Source organism: Rhinoraja longicauda, chromosome 19, assembly GCF_053455715.1.
Source record: "Rhinoraja longicauda isolate Sanriku21f chromosome 19, sRhiLon1.1, whole genome shotgun sequence".
NCBI lineage: Eukaryota > Metazoa > Chordata > Chondrichthyes > Rajiformes > Arhynchobatidae > Rhinoraja > Rhinoraja longicauda.
The window spans coordinates 7,144,261-7,157,403 of NC_135971.1; the positions used below are offsets into that span (position 1 = coordinate 7,144,261).

Here is a 13,143-nt window from a genome sequence, read left to right on the forward strand (position 1 = left end):
AGGTGCGGTCTCACCAAGGCCCTGTACAACTGCAGCAGAACCTCCCTAAATTGTCTATTAGAGAGTCAGAGTGGACAGCTATGTGCTGAGCCGGAAGAAATGGGGGAGATATTAAACAATTTCTTTTCTTCGGTATTTACCGAGGAGAAGGACATTGAATTATGTGAGGTAGGCGAAACAAGTAGAGTAGTGATGGAAATTAGGAGGATTAAAGAAGAGGAGGTACAGACACTTTTGAAGAATATAAAAGTGGATAAGTCTCCAGGTCCTGATAGGATATTCCCTAGGACATTGAGGGAAGTTAGTGCAGAAATTGCAGGGGCTATGACGGAAATATTTCAAACGTCATTAGAAACAGGGATGGTGCCGAAGATTGGCGCATTGCGCATGTTGTGCCTTTGTTTAAAAAAGGTTCTAAAAGTAAACCTAGCAATTATAGACCTATTAGTTTGACGTCTGTGGTGGGAAAATTAATGGAAAAGATACTTAGGGACAATATATATAATTATTTGGATAATCAAGGCCTGATTAGAAACAGTCAACATGGATTTGTGCCTGGAAGGTCATGTTTTGACTAATCTTCTTGAATTTTTTGAAGAGGTTACTAGGGAAATTGATAAGGGCAAGGCTGTGGATGTTGTCTATATGGACTTCAGTAAGGCATTTGACAAGGTTCCACATGGAAGGTTGATTAAGAAGGTTAAATCGTTGGGTATTAATAGTGAGGTTGCAAGATGGATTCAACAATGGCTGAATGGGAGATACCAGAGGGTAACGGTTGACAATTGTATGTCAGGTTGGAGGCCAGTGTCTAGTGGAGTGCCCCAAGGATCTGTGTTGGGTCCACTGTTGTTTGTCATTTACATTAATGATCTGGATGATGGTGTGGCAAATTGGATTAGTAAATATGCAGATGATACTAAGATAGGTGGAGTAGTTGATAGTGAGGTAGATTTTCAAAGTCTACAGAGAGACTTGGGCCTTTTGGAAGGGTGGGCTGAAAGATGGCAGATGGAGTTTAATGCTGATAAGTGTGAGGTGCTGCATTTTGGTAGGACAAATCAAAATAGGACGTACAGGGTAAATGGTAGGGAATTGAGGAATGCAGTGGAACAGAGGGATCTGGGAATAACTGTGCATTGTTCCCTGAAGGTGGAATCTCATGTGGATAGGGTGGTGAAGAAGGCGTTTGGTATGCTTGCCTTTATAAATCAGAGCATCGAGTATAGAAGTTGGGATGTAATGTTGAAATTGTACAGGGCATTGGTGAGGCCGAATCTGGAGTATGGTGTGCAGTTCTGGTCGCCAAATTATAGGAAGGATGTCGACAAAATGGAGAGGGTACAGAGGAGATTTACTAGAATGTTGCCTGGGTTTCAGCACTTAGGCTACAGAGAGAGGTTGAACAGGTTGGGTCTTTATTCTTTGGAGCGTAGAAGGTTGAGGGGGGACTTGATAGAGGTTTTAAAAATTTTGAGAGGGACGGACAGAGTTGACGTGGGTAGGCTTTTCCCTTTGAGAGTGGGGAAGATTCCAACAAGGGGACATAGCTTCAGAATTAAGGACAAAGGTTTAGGGGTAACATGAGGGGGAACTTCTTTACTCAGAGGGTTGTGGCTGTATGGAATGGGCTTCCGGTGGAAGTGGTGGAGGCAGGCTCGATTTTATTATTTAAGAGTAAATTGGATAGGTATATGGATAGGAGGGGATTGGAGGGTTATGGTCTGAGTGCAGGTAGATGAGACTAGGTCAGGGAGAATGGTCGGCGTGGACTGGTAGGGCCGGACAGGCCTGTTTCCATGCTGTAGTTGTTATATGTTATACTCAAATCCTCTTGAAATGCTAACATACCATTCGCTTTCTTCACTGCCTGCTGCACCTGCAGTCCTGCCATCCCAGGGATCAATCTGGTGAACCTTCTACCACCTATTATATTGAATTGTGGGCGTGTGTTATTTCTTTAAACAATCATTAACGGCTTGAATGGTCGCTCGCTAGAGGCGACAATAGACAATAGGGTGCAGGAGGAGGCCATTCGGCCATTCGAGCCTGTACGCACCGCCATTCAATGTGATCATGGCTGATCATTCTCAATCAGTACACAGAACGATGAACCACCAATGGCCTTGATTACATCAGGCACAGGCTTACATGACAGGCAGAAGTGTTAAATAAATCTGTTTTATTATGTACAAAGTGCATTTTACAAAATCATCACAAGCTGCACAAAAACGTGCAGAACAAACATCCACTGCATCAGTGACCAGACGTTGTATAAATTACAGGTTCCCAAAGAGCAACCATAGTCAATAGGTGCCGGAGGAGGCCATTCGGCCCTTCGAGCCAGCACCGCCATTCAATGTGATCATGGCTGATCATCCGCAGTCGTACCCCGTTCCTGCCTTCTCCCCCGACCCCCCGACAGCACGGACAAAGTGGGAACTGTTCCATGTTCCACAAGGGTCTTGTCGTAAACTTGGGATCTGGGACCATGGACACATCTGGTCACATCTGCCACAGAGACAGCGCAGCAGCAAACCCGTTCCCCGACACCCAGAAACGGGGTGCTCTGTCACCCCCCGTGTACAGCGGTCCCCACTCTGCAACACTCCCGGTCCCACAACGCCCCGCTCCTCATCCTGCGAGAGAGGAGAGAGAGAGGGGGGGGAGAGAGAAGGGGGGAGAGAGAAGGGAGAGAGAGAGAAGGAGAGAGAGAGAAGGGAGAGAGAGAGAAGGGAGAGAGAGAGAAGGGAGAGAGAGAGAAGGGAGAGAGCGAGAAGGGAGAGAGAAGGGGGGAGAGAAAAGGGGGGAGAGAGAAGGGGGGAGAGAGAGGGGGGAGAGAGAGGGGGGAGAGAGTGGGGGGGGAGAGAGAGGGGGGCGGAGGAGGGGGGGGGTGAGAGAGGGAGGGAGGGGGGGGAGAGGGAGGGAGGGAGGGGGGGAGAGGGGGGAGAGAGAGGGGGCGAGAGAGAGAGAGTCCTGTGTTAGTGACCGGACATCGCGGCCCATCCATCCCGTTCACTGCCGGGGCAGCGTGACCCCACAATGTTAGACGGGAGAGAGGGGAGGGGACGGGGGGGGTGGCAGGGAGACGGGGGGAAGGGGGATGGCGACCGAGAGGGGAGAGGGGGAGGAGACGGAGAGAGGGGGAAGGAAAGGAAGGGGGGCGGAAGGGGGGAACGGGACGGGATGGAGAGAGGAGACGGGACAGAGATGGGGGAGGGTGGGGAGACGAGGTGAGGGGGGGAGGGGCGGTGAGGGGGGAGGGACGCGGACAGAGAGGGGAGACGGGGATACTCACGGCACGGTGTGGGGGTTGCTGCAGAGATACGATGCCCAGACTCCCAGTACGGCTAGGACGAGAAGGATCACGGCGGGAATGATCGCCCAACGACACCTGGACCCTGGAGAGACAGACCCACACAGCCGTGAAAATGGAGCTTCGTTTAGAGACACAGCGCGAAAACAGGCCCTTCGGCTAGGCTTGTATACACTGGAATTTAGAAGGATGAGAGGAGATCTTATCGAGAACGTATAAGATTATTAAGGGGTTGGACACGTTCGAGGCAGGAAACATGTTCCCAATGTTGGGGGAGTCCAGAACCAGGGCCACACAGTTTAAGAATAAGGGGTCGGCCATTTAGAACTGAGATGAGGAAAAACTTGTTCAGTCAGAGAGTTGTGAATCTGTGGAATTCTCTGCCTCAGAAGGCAGTGGAGGCCAATTCTCTGAATGCATTCAAGAGAGAGTTAGATAGAGCTCTTAAGGATAGCGGAGTCAGGGGGTATGGGGAGAAGGCAGGAGCGGGGTACTGATTGAGAATGATCAGCCATGATCACATTCAATGGCGGTGCTGGCTCGAAGGGCGGAATGGCCTCCTCCTGCACCTATTGTCTATTGGCCCATTGAGTACACTAGTCTTTCCAATCTTTCTCGTATGTCAGTCCCGCCATCTCAGGGATCAATCTCGTGAACCTACGCTGCAATGCCTCAATTACAAGGATGTCCTTCTGCAAATTAGGAGACCAAAACTGTGCACAATACTCCAGGTGTGGTCTCACCAGAGCCCTATACAACTGCAGAAGGACCTCTTTACTCCTATATTGAAATCCTCTTGTTATGAAGGCCAACATGCCATTAGCTTTCTTCACTGCCTGCTGTACCTGCACGCCAACTTTCAGTGACTGGTGTACAAGGACACCCAGGTCTCGCTGCACCTCCCCCTTACCTGACCTAACACCATTGAGAAAATAATCTGCCTCCTTGTTTTTGCCATTCTCAATCAGTAACCCGTTCCTGCCTTCTCCCCATACCCCCTGACTCCGCTATCCTTAAGAGCTCTATCTAGCTCTCTCTTGAATGCATTCAGAGAATTGGCCTCCACTGCCTTCTGAGGCAGAGAATTCCACAGATTCACAACTTTCTGACTGAAAAAGTTTTTCCTCCTCTCAGTTCTAAATGGCCGACCCCCTCAGCAGGTCAGGCAGCATCTCGGGAGAGAAGGAAGGGTCTCGACCCGGAACGTCACCCATTCCTTCTCTCCCGAGATGCTGCCTGACCTGCTGAGTTACTCCAGCATTTTGTGAATCAATACCTTCGAAGAGTTTTTGTATATAGATGAATTAATTAAGAAAGAGATTAATAAAGATATATAATAAATTTATGCGGGGGTTCCCTGAGACATGAAAATTATTTCCAGGGTTCTGCTGAGAAATGCTGGAATGGAGGGAGAGGGATCGTGTTCAGGCAGGGGGGATCAGTTTGCATTGGCTTCATGTTCGGTACAAACATTATTCCTGTGCTGTTTTCTGGGGTCTGTTGGCACGGGGGAGCTCAGATGGTATGTGTCAATAATGGTTTGTGTAAAATTGAATCATTTGTAACTTTTCCGCGCCCTTTATGTGGCGATTCTTTGCATACCTTGCGTGCGAACAAGAAAAAAAATGTAGCACTGCGCCTTGTCAGATGTGACAAGGAAGCATTCATTCACGGAGAGTGCCGTGCGCAAGTGGGTGGGACAAGGCCAGAATGCCCCACTGGGTCAGCATGGGCCGTGTGGGCCGAAGAGCCAGTCTGGGTGCTGTGCAACTCTGCACGCCACTACTCACCGACCACGCGCAGCTCAAAGTGCTCCACGTCGCGGTTCCTCGGCTCCCTGTCAAAGTAGTTTGTCTCTGTCTCGTAGGTCCCCTGGTCACCGAGACCCACGGCCCACAGCTCGACGATTTCACCGTCCAGTCGGAAGCGGACTCTGTCCCTGTAGGACGGGTGGATGCAGGACGGACTCTCCGGGCTGTAAGACTTCCAATCCAGGATCGGCAGGTCGGGATGGAGACGCCACATCGACACCCTGATCTTCTCGTGGCTGTGGGGCTGGACGGGGAACCTCACCATCCCACCCATGGGGACAGTGGTGACCGAGCCCACGGTGGCCGACGTTCTTGTACCGCACAGAGCCGCAGTGTGGAGACCTGCAACACAACAAGGTCATAGAATGTTTCGAGGATGTAACCAGTAGAGTGGATAAGGGAGAACCAGTCGATGTGTTATATCTGGACTTCCAGAAGGCCTTCGACAAGGTCCCACATAGGAGATCGGGGTACAAACTTAAAGCACATGGTATTGGGGGTTCAGTGTTGATGTGGATAGAGAACTGGCTGGCGGACAGGAAGCAAAGTGTAGGAATAAACGGGTCCTTTTCGGAATGGCAGGCAGTGACTAGTGGGGTACCGCAAGGCTCAGTGCTGGGACCCCAGTTATTTACAATATATATTAATGATTTGGACGAGGGAATTGAATGCAATATCTCTAAGTTTGCGGATGACACGAAGCTGAGTGGCAGTGTTAGCTGTGAGGAGGATGCTAGGAGGATGCAGAGTGACTTGGATAGATTAGGCGAGTGGGCAAATGCATGGCAGATGCAGTATAATATGGATAAATATGAGGTTATCCACTTTGGCGGCAAGAACAGGAAAGCAGAGTATTACCTGAATGGTGGCCAATTAGGAAAAGGGGAGATGCAATGTGCCCTGGGTGTCATGGTGCACCAGTCATTGCAAGCAAGCGTGCAGGTGCAGCAGGCAGTGAAGAAAGCGAATGGTATGTTGGCATTCATAGCGAGGGGATTTGAGTATAGGAGCAGGGAGGTTCTGCTGCAGTTGTACAGGGCCTTGGTGAAACCGCACCTGGAGTATTGTGTACAGTTTTGGTCTCCTAATCTGAAGAAAGACATTCTAGCCTTAGAGGGAGTACAGAGAAGGTTCACCAGATTGATCCCTGGGATAGCAGGACTTTCATATGAAGAAAGACTGGATAGACTAGGCTTATACTCGCTGGAATTTAGAAGACTGAGGAGGGATCTTATAGAAACATATAAAATTCTTAAGGGGTTGGAGAGCCTAGATTCGGGAAGATTGTTCCCGATGTTGGGGAAGTCCAGAACCAGGGGTCACAGCTTAAGGATAAGGGGGAAGTCTTTTAGGACCGAGATGAGAAAACATTTCTTCACACAGAGAGTGGTGAGTCTGTGGAATTCTCTGCCACAGAAGATAGTTGAGGCCAGTTCATTGGCAATATTTAAGAGGGAGTTAGATGTGGCCCTTATGGCTAAAGGGATCAGGGGGTATGGAGAGAAGGCAGGTACAGGTTACTGAGCTGGATGATCAGCCATCATCATATTGAATGGTGGTACAGGTTCGAAGGGCTGAATGGCCCACTCCTGCACCTATTTTCTATGTTTCTATGTCATTGTACCTGCCTGTTTCATCACCCACAGAAAACATTGCCCCTCACATTCCCATTGAACCTGACCCCCCCCCCCCCCCTCTCCGGGTAACTGTGTGCTTGTGTTGTCATTTGTGAGCGGAGCACCAAGGCACATTCCTTGAATGTGCACATACTTGGCCAATAAACTTATTCATTCATTCATCAACTTATTCATTCATTCATGAAAAGGTGAGGCTAAAGGTGAAAAGAGTCAGAAAGGGGGTCATATGAGGAGAGTAGTGAAATGTGAAGCTGCAGGGAGGGGTACGGATATGAGAGTCACTGTGAAGAAGGTTCTCGACTCAAAACATCATCTATTCCTTTTCTCCACAGATGCTGCCTGTCCTGCTGAGTTACTCCAGCACTCTGTGAAACGTCACCTATCCATGTTCCCCACAGATGCTGCCTGACCCGCTGAGTTACTCCAGCACTCTGTGAAACGTCACCTATCCATGTTCCCCACAGATGATGCCTGACCGGCTGAGTTACCTCAACACTCTGTGAAACGTCACCTATCCATGTTCTCCACAGATGCTGCCCGACCCGCTGAGATACTCCAGCACTCTGTGAAACGTCACCTATCCATGTCCTCCAGAGATGCTGCCTGACCCGCTGAGTTACTCCAGTTTATTGCATCTACACTCTTGTTTAAGACCCCCACACCCTGGGGAAAAGGGCTGTGACCATCCACATTACCAACGCCCCTCATGGTTTTATACACCTCAACAAGAATCCCCCGAATCCCCCGAGTAGGGACCTACCCTGTGCAATGGCTCCCTGTAACCTAACCCCCACTGTGCCCGTGCCAAGCTGGTCTATCCCTTCTGCACCCTCTCCAGCACCATGCCACCTCCCTGTAGCTGGGCGCTAGAACTGTGGTCTCACCAACGACGTACAGATAGATACATCATGATGTACAATGGTGGCGCAGCGGTAAAGCTGCTGCCTCACAGCGCCAGAGACCAAGGTTCGATCCTGACCACGGGTGCTCTCTGTATGGAATCTGTACGTTCTCCCCGTGACCTGCGTGGGTTGTCTCCGGGATCTCCGGTTTAGGTCATATGTGATAGGTGTAGAATTGGACCATTCGGCCCATCAGGTCTACTCCACCATTCAATCACGGCTGATTTATCTCTCCCTCCTAACCCCATTCTCCTGCCTTCTCCCCATAACCCCTGACACCCGCACTGACCAATAATTTATCTATCTCTGCCTTAAAAATATCCAAAAGACAATAGGTGCAGGAGGAGGACATTCGGCCCTTCGAGCCAGCACCGCCATTCAATGTGATCATGGCTGATCATTCTCAATCAGTACCCCGTTCCTGCCTTCTCCCCATACCCCCTGACTCCGCTATCCTTAAGACCTCTATCTAGCTCTCTCTTGAATGCATTCAGAGAATTGGCCTCCACTGCCTTCTGAGGCAGAGAATTTCACAGATTCACAACTCTCTGACTGAAAATGTTTCTCCTCATCTCAGTTCTAAATGGCCGACCCCTTAATCTTAAACTGTGGCCCCTTGTTCTGGACTCCCCCAACATTGGGATAATGTTTCCTGCCTCTAACCTGTCCAACCCCTTAATAATCTTATACGTTTCGATAAGATCTCCTCTCATCCTTCTAAATTCCAGTGTATACAAACCAGTCGATCCAGTCTTTCAAGACAGTCCCGCCATTCCAGGAATTAACTGAGTAAACCTACGCTGCATGCCCTCAATAGCAAGAATATCCTTCCTCAAATTTGAAGACCAAGTCCACTGACTTGTGGCCTCCACAGCCGTCTGTGGCAAAGAATCCCACAGATTCACCACCCTCTGGCTAAATAAATTCCTCCTCATCTCCTTCCTGACGGAAAGTCCTTTAATTCTGAGGCTGTGCCCTCTGGTCCTAGACTCTCCCACTGGTGGAAACATCCTCTCCACATCCACCCTATCCGGGTCTTTCACTATTCGGTGAAGTTTCAATGAGGTCCCCCCTCATTCTTCTAAACTCCAGCGAGTACAGCGAAAATTGCTGACAATATTCCAAATGGGGCCTGACCAATGCCTTGTAGAGCCTCAGCATAATACCCCCTGTTTTTGTACACAAGCACTCTTGAAATAACTGAGTTTGCTTTCTTTACTACTGACACTCTTCCCTCCAAACCTCTCAAGACCGATAGGCTTGTAGGTTAATTGGCTTCTGTAAAATTAGAGATTGTCCCTTGTGTGTGTGAAGGGCAGCGTTAGTGCGGCCTGATCGCTGGTCGCTGCGTACCCGGTGGGCCGAAGGGCCTGTTTCTGCGCCGTATCACTAAGCTAAATGACATTTTCACTGATGAATGTAGACACAAAATGCTGGGCTAACTCAGCGGGTCAGGCAGCATCTGTGGAGAGAAGGAATGGGTGACGATTCACAGAGTGCTGGAGTAACTCAGCGGGTCAGGCAGCATCTCTGGAGAGAAGGAATGGGTGACGTTTCGGGTTCTTCAGAGAAGGGTTCCGACCCGAAAAGTCACCCATTCCTTCTCTCCACAGATAGAAACATAAAAACATAGAAAATAGGTGCAGGAGTAGGCCATTCGGCCCTTCGAGCCTGCACCGCCATTCAATATGATCATGGCTGATCATCCAGCTCAGTAACCTGCACCTGCCTTCTCTCCATACCCCCTGATCCCTTTAGCCACAAGGGCCACATCTAACTCCCTCTTAAATATAGCCAAAGAAATGGCCTCAACTACCTTCTGTGGCAGAGAATTCCATAGACTCACCACTCTCTGTGTGAAGAAATGTTTTCTCATCTCGGTCCTAAAAGACTTCCCCCTTATCCTTAAGCTGTGACCCCCTGGTTCTGGACTGCCCCAACATCGGGAACAATCTTCCCGCATCTAGCCTCTCCAACCCCTTAAGAATTTTATATGTTTCAATAAGATCCCCCCTCAGTCTTCTAAATTCCAGCGAGTATAAGCCTAGTCTATCCAGTCCTTCTTCATATGAAAGTCCTGCCATCCCAGGGATCAATTTGGTGAACCTTCTCTGTACTCCCTCTAAGGCTAGAATGTCTTTCCTCAGATTAGGAGACCAAAACTGTACACAATACTCCAGGTGCGGTCTCACCAAGGCGCTGTACAACTGCAGCAGAACCTCCCTGCTCCTATACTCAAATCCTCTTGCTATGAATGCTAACATACCATTCGCTTTCTTCACTGCCTGCTGCACCTGCACGCTTGCTTTCAATGACTGGTGCACCATGACACCCAGGTCACGTTGCATCTCCCCGTTTCCTAATTGGCCACCATTCAGGTAATACTCTGCTTTCCTGTTCTTGCCGCCAAAGTGGATAACCTCACATTTATCCACATTATATTGCATCTGCCATGCATTTGCCCACTCTCCTAATCTTTCCAAGACACTCTGCAGCCTCCTAGCATCCTCCTCGCATCTAACACTGCCACCCAGCTTCGAGTCATCTGCAAACTTAGAGATATTGCATTCAATTCCCTCGTCCAAATCATTAATATATATTGTAAATAACTGGGGTCCCAGCACTGAGCCTTGCGGTACCCCACTAGTCACTGCCTGCCATTCCGAAAGGACCGTTTATTCCTACTCTGCTTCCTGTCTGCCAACCAATTCTCTATCCACCTCAACACTGAACCCCCATACAGTGTGCTTTAAGTTTGTAGGACACCAATCTCCTATGTGGGACTTGTCGAAGGCCTTCTGAAAGTCCAGATATAACACATCGACTGGTTCTCCCTTATCCACTCTACTAGTTACATCCTCGAAAAATTCTATAAGATTCGTCAGGCATGATTTGACTTTCATAAATCCATGCTGACTTTGTCCGATGATTTTCACCACTTTCCAAATGTGATGCTATCACATCTTTAATAACTGACTCTAGCATTTTCCCCACTACCGATGTTAGGCTAACTGGTCTATAATTCCCCATTTTCTCTCTCCCTCCCTTTTTAAAAGTGGGGTTACATTAGCTACCCTCCAATCCTCAGGAACTACTCCAGAATCTAAAGAGTTTAAAAAAATTATCACTAATGCATCCACTATTTCTGAGGCTACTTCCTTAAGCACTCTGGATGCAGCCTATCTGGCCCTGGGGATTTATCGGCCTTTAATCCATTTAATTTACCTAACACCACTTCCCGACTAACCTGGATTACCCTCAGTTCCTCCATCTCGTTAGACCCCGGTCCCCCTTGGCTACTTCCGGCAGATTGTTTATGTCTTCCCTAGTGAAGACAGAACCAAAGTAGTTGTTCAATTGGTCTGCCATCTCCTTGTTCCCTATGATCAATTCACCTGTTTCCGACTGCAAGGGACCTACATTTGTCTTAACTAGTCTTTTTCTCTTCACATATCTATAAAAGCTTTTGCAGTCAGTTTTTTATGTTCCCCCCTGCCAGTTTTCTCTCATAATCTATTTTCCCTTTCCTAATTAAGCCCTTTATGCTCCTCTGCTGGACCTGGTTTGTTCTTTTGCCAAACTGGGATGAACAATTGTTGTAGTTCATGTAGATGAGGCCCGACCCGCTGAGTTACCCCAGTACAGTGTTTGACTGACAATTGTCCACTTCCAACTCCGTGGACAGCAGCTCTCGTTCTCTCTCTCTCAACCCCTCTCCCCATAATTTCTCTCCCTCCCTCCTTCCCCCTCTCCCTCCATCTCTCCCCCTCACACTCCCCCCTCTCCCTCCCTCCATCTACCTCTCTCCCCATCTCCCTCTCTCCCCCTCCCCATCTGTCTCTCCCCATCTCCTTTTCTCCCCCATCTCTCTCTTCTCCCCATCTCTTTCCCTCTCTCCCCATCTTTCCCTCCCTCCCCATCTCTTTCCCTCTCCCCCATCTCTCCGCCATCTCCCCATCTCTCCCCCGTCTCCCCCATCTCTCTCTCCCCCATCACTCTCCACATCACTCCCTCTCTCCCCTACTCTCCCTCCCTCCATCTCTCTCACCCCATCCATCTCTCTCCCCCTCCACTCTCTCTCTCCCCATCTCTCTCCTCCACATCTCCCCCCAATCTATCTCTCGCCCCATCTCTCACCCCCCCATCTCTCTCCCCCCCCCATCTCTCCCCCGTCTCCCATCTCTCTCTCCCCATCTCTCTCCACATCTCTCCCTCTCCCCATCTCTCTCTCCCCACCATCTCTCTCTCCCCCTCCATCTCTCTCTCCCCTCCATCTCCCTCTCCCCATCTCACTCTCCACATCTCTCTCCCCATCTCTCTCTCCACATCACTCTCCCCATCTCTCTCTCCCCATCTCTCTCCCACCATCTCTCTCCCCATCTCTCTCTCCCCATCTCTCTCCCCATCTCTCTCTCCACATCTCTCTCCCCATCTCTCTCCACATCTCCCCCCAATCTATCTCTCCCCCCATCTCCCTCCCCCCCCCCCCATCTCTCTCTCCCCATCTCGTCCCCCCATCCTCTATCTCTCCCCCCCCCCCCCCATCCTCTACCTGTCAGCAGGTACAGCAGATGTACGGCCGTGCAGAGAGAGCGCCGCATCCTGGCGGTGTCCCGGTCCTGGTCCCGGTCCCGGTTGGCGACCCACTCCAGGCTGTGGAGAAACGCCCTGGTGAAGCGGGACAGAGAAAAGGGAGAGAAAAGAGGGAGACTGACTGACTGAGGGACTGACGTAGCTCCGGCTCCCGCTCCAGCCCCCTCCCCCCCACGGCTATCCCGCCCCCCCCCCCCACGGCTCTCCAGCCCCCTCCCCCCCCGGCTCTCCAGCCCCCCCCCCCCCACGCTATCCCACCCCCCCCCCCCACGGCTCTCCAGCCCCCTCCCCCCCGGCTATCACACCCCACCCCACGGCTCTCCAGCCCCCTCCCCCCCGGCTCTCCAGCCCCCTCCCCCCCACGGCTATCACACCCCCCCCCACGGCTCTCCAGCCCCCTCCCCCCCGGCTATCCCGCCCCCCCCCCCCCGGCTCTGCAGCCCCCTCCCCCCGGCTATCCCACCCCCCCCCCCCCACGGCTCTACAGCCCCCTCCCCCCCGGCTTATCCCCCCCCCCCACGGCTCTCCAGCCCCCTCCCCCCCGGCTATCCCCCCCCCCCCACGGCTCTCCAGCCCCCTCCCCCCCGGCTATCCCCCCCCCCCCACGGCTCTCCAGCCCCCTCCCCCCCGGCTATCCCCCCCCCCCACGGCTCTACAGCCCCCTCCCCCCCCGCTATCCCCCCCCCCCCACGGCTCTCCAGCCCACTCCCCCCCGGCTATCCCCCCCCCCCACGGCTCTCCAGCCCCCTCCCCCCCGGCTATCCCGCCCCCCCCCCCGGTTCTCCAAGCCCCCCCCCCGGTTCTCCAGGCCCCCCCCCCCGGGTTCTCCAAGCCCCCCCCCCCCGGGTTCTCCAAGCCCCCCCCCCCCCCGGTTCTCCAGGCCC

At 51.5% G+C, this 13,143-nt stretch overlaps 1 protein-coding gene across 1 annotated transcript; it reads right to left on the bottom strand.

The window, feature by feature from the left end:
• Positions 1-2,171: 2,171 nt before the first annotated feature.
• On the bottom strand, positions 2,172-12,418 carry LOC144603051 (uncharacterized). Its single transcript, XM_078416185.1, has 4 exons — positions 12,219-12,418; positions 5,107-5,469; positions 3,298-3,401; positions 2,172-2,639 (listed from the first exon to the last, which is right to left on the bottom strand). The coding sequence occupies exons 1-4, from the start codon at positions 12,265-12,267 to the stop codon at positions 2,376-2,378; spliced, it is 780 nt and encodes a 259-aa protein (XP_078272311.1). The 5' UTR covers positions 12,268-12,418; the 3' UTR covers positions 2,172-2,375.
• Between the last annotated feature and the right edge of the window lie 725 nt (positions 12,419-13,143).

Coding starts and splice junctions, on each gene's coding strand:
- LOC144603051 (XM_078416185.1), bottom strand. CDS start 12,267: ATGCGGCGCTCTCTCTGCACGGCCGTACATCTGCTGTACCTGCTGACA. Junction 5,470..12,218: donor TCTGCTGTACCTGCTGACAG/GTAGAGGATGGG, acceptor GTTGTGTTGCAG/GTCTCCACACTGCGGCTCTG. Junction 2,640..3,297: donor GCAACCCCCACACCGTGCCG/TGAGTATCCCCG, acceptor CCTCTCTCGCAG/GATGAGGAGCGGGGCGTTGT.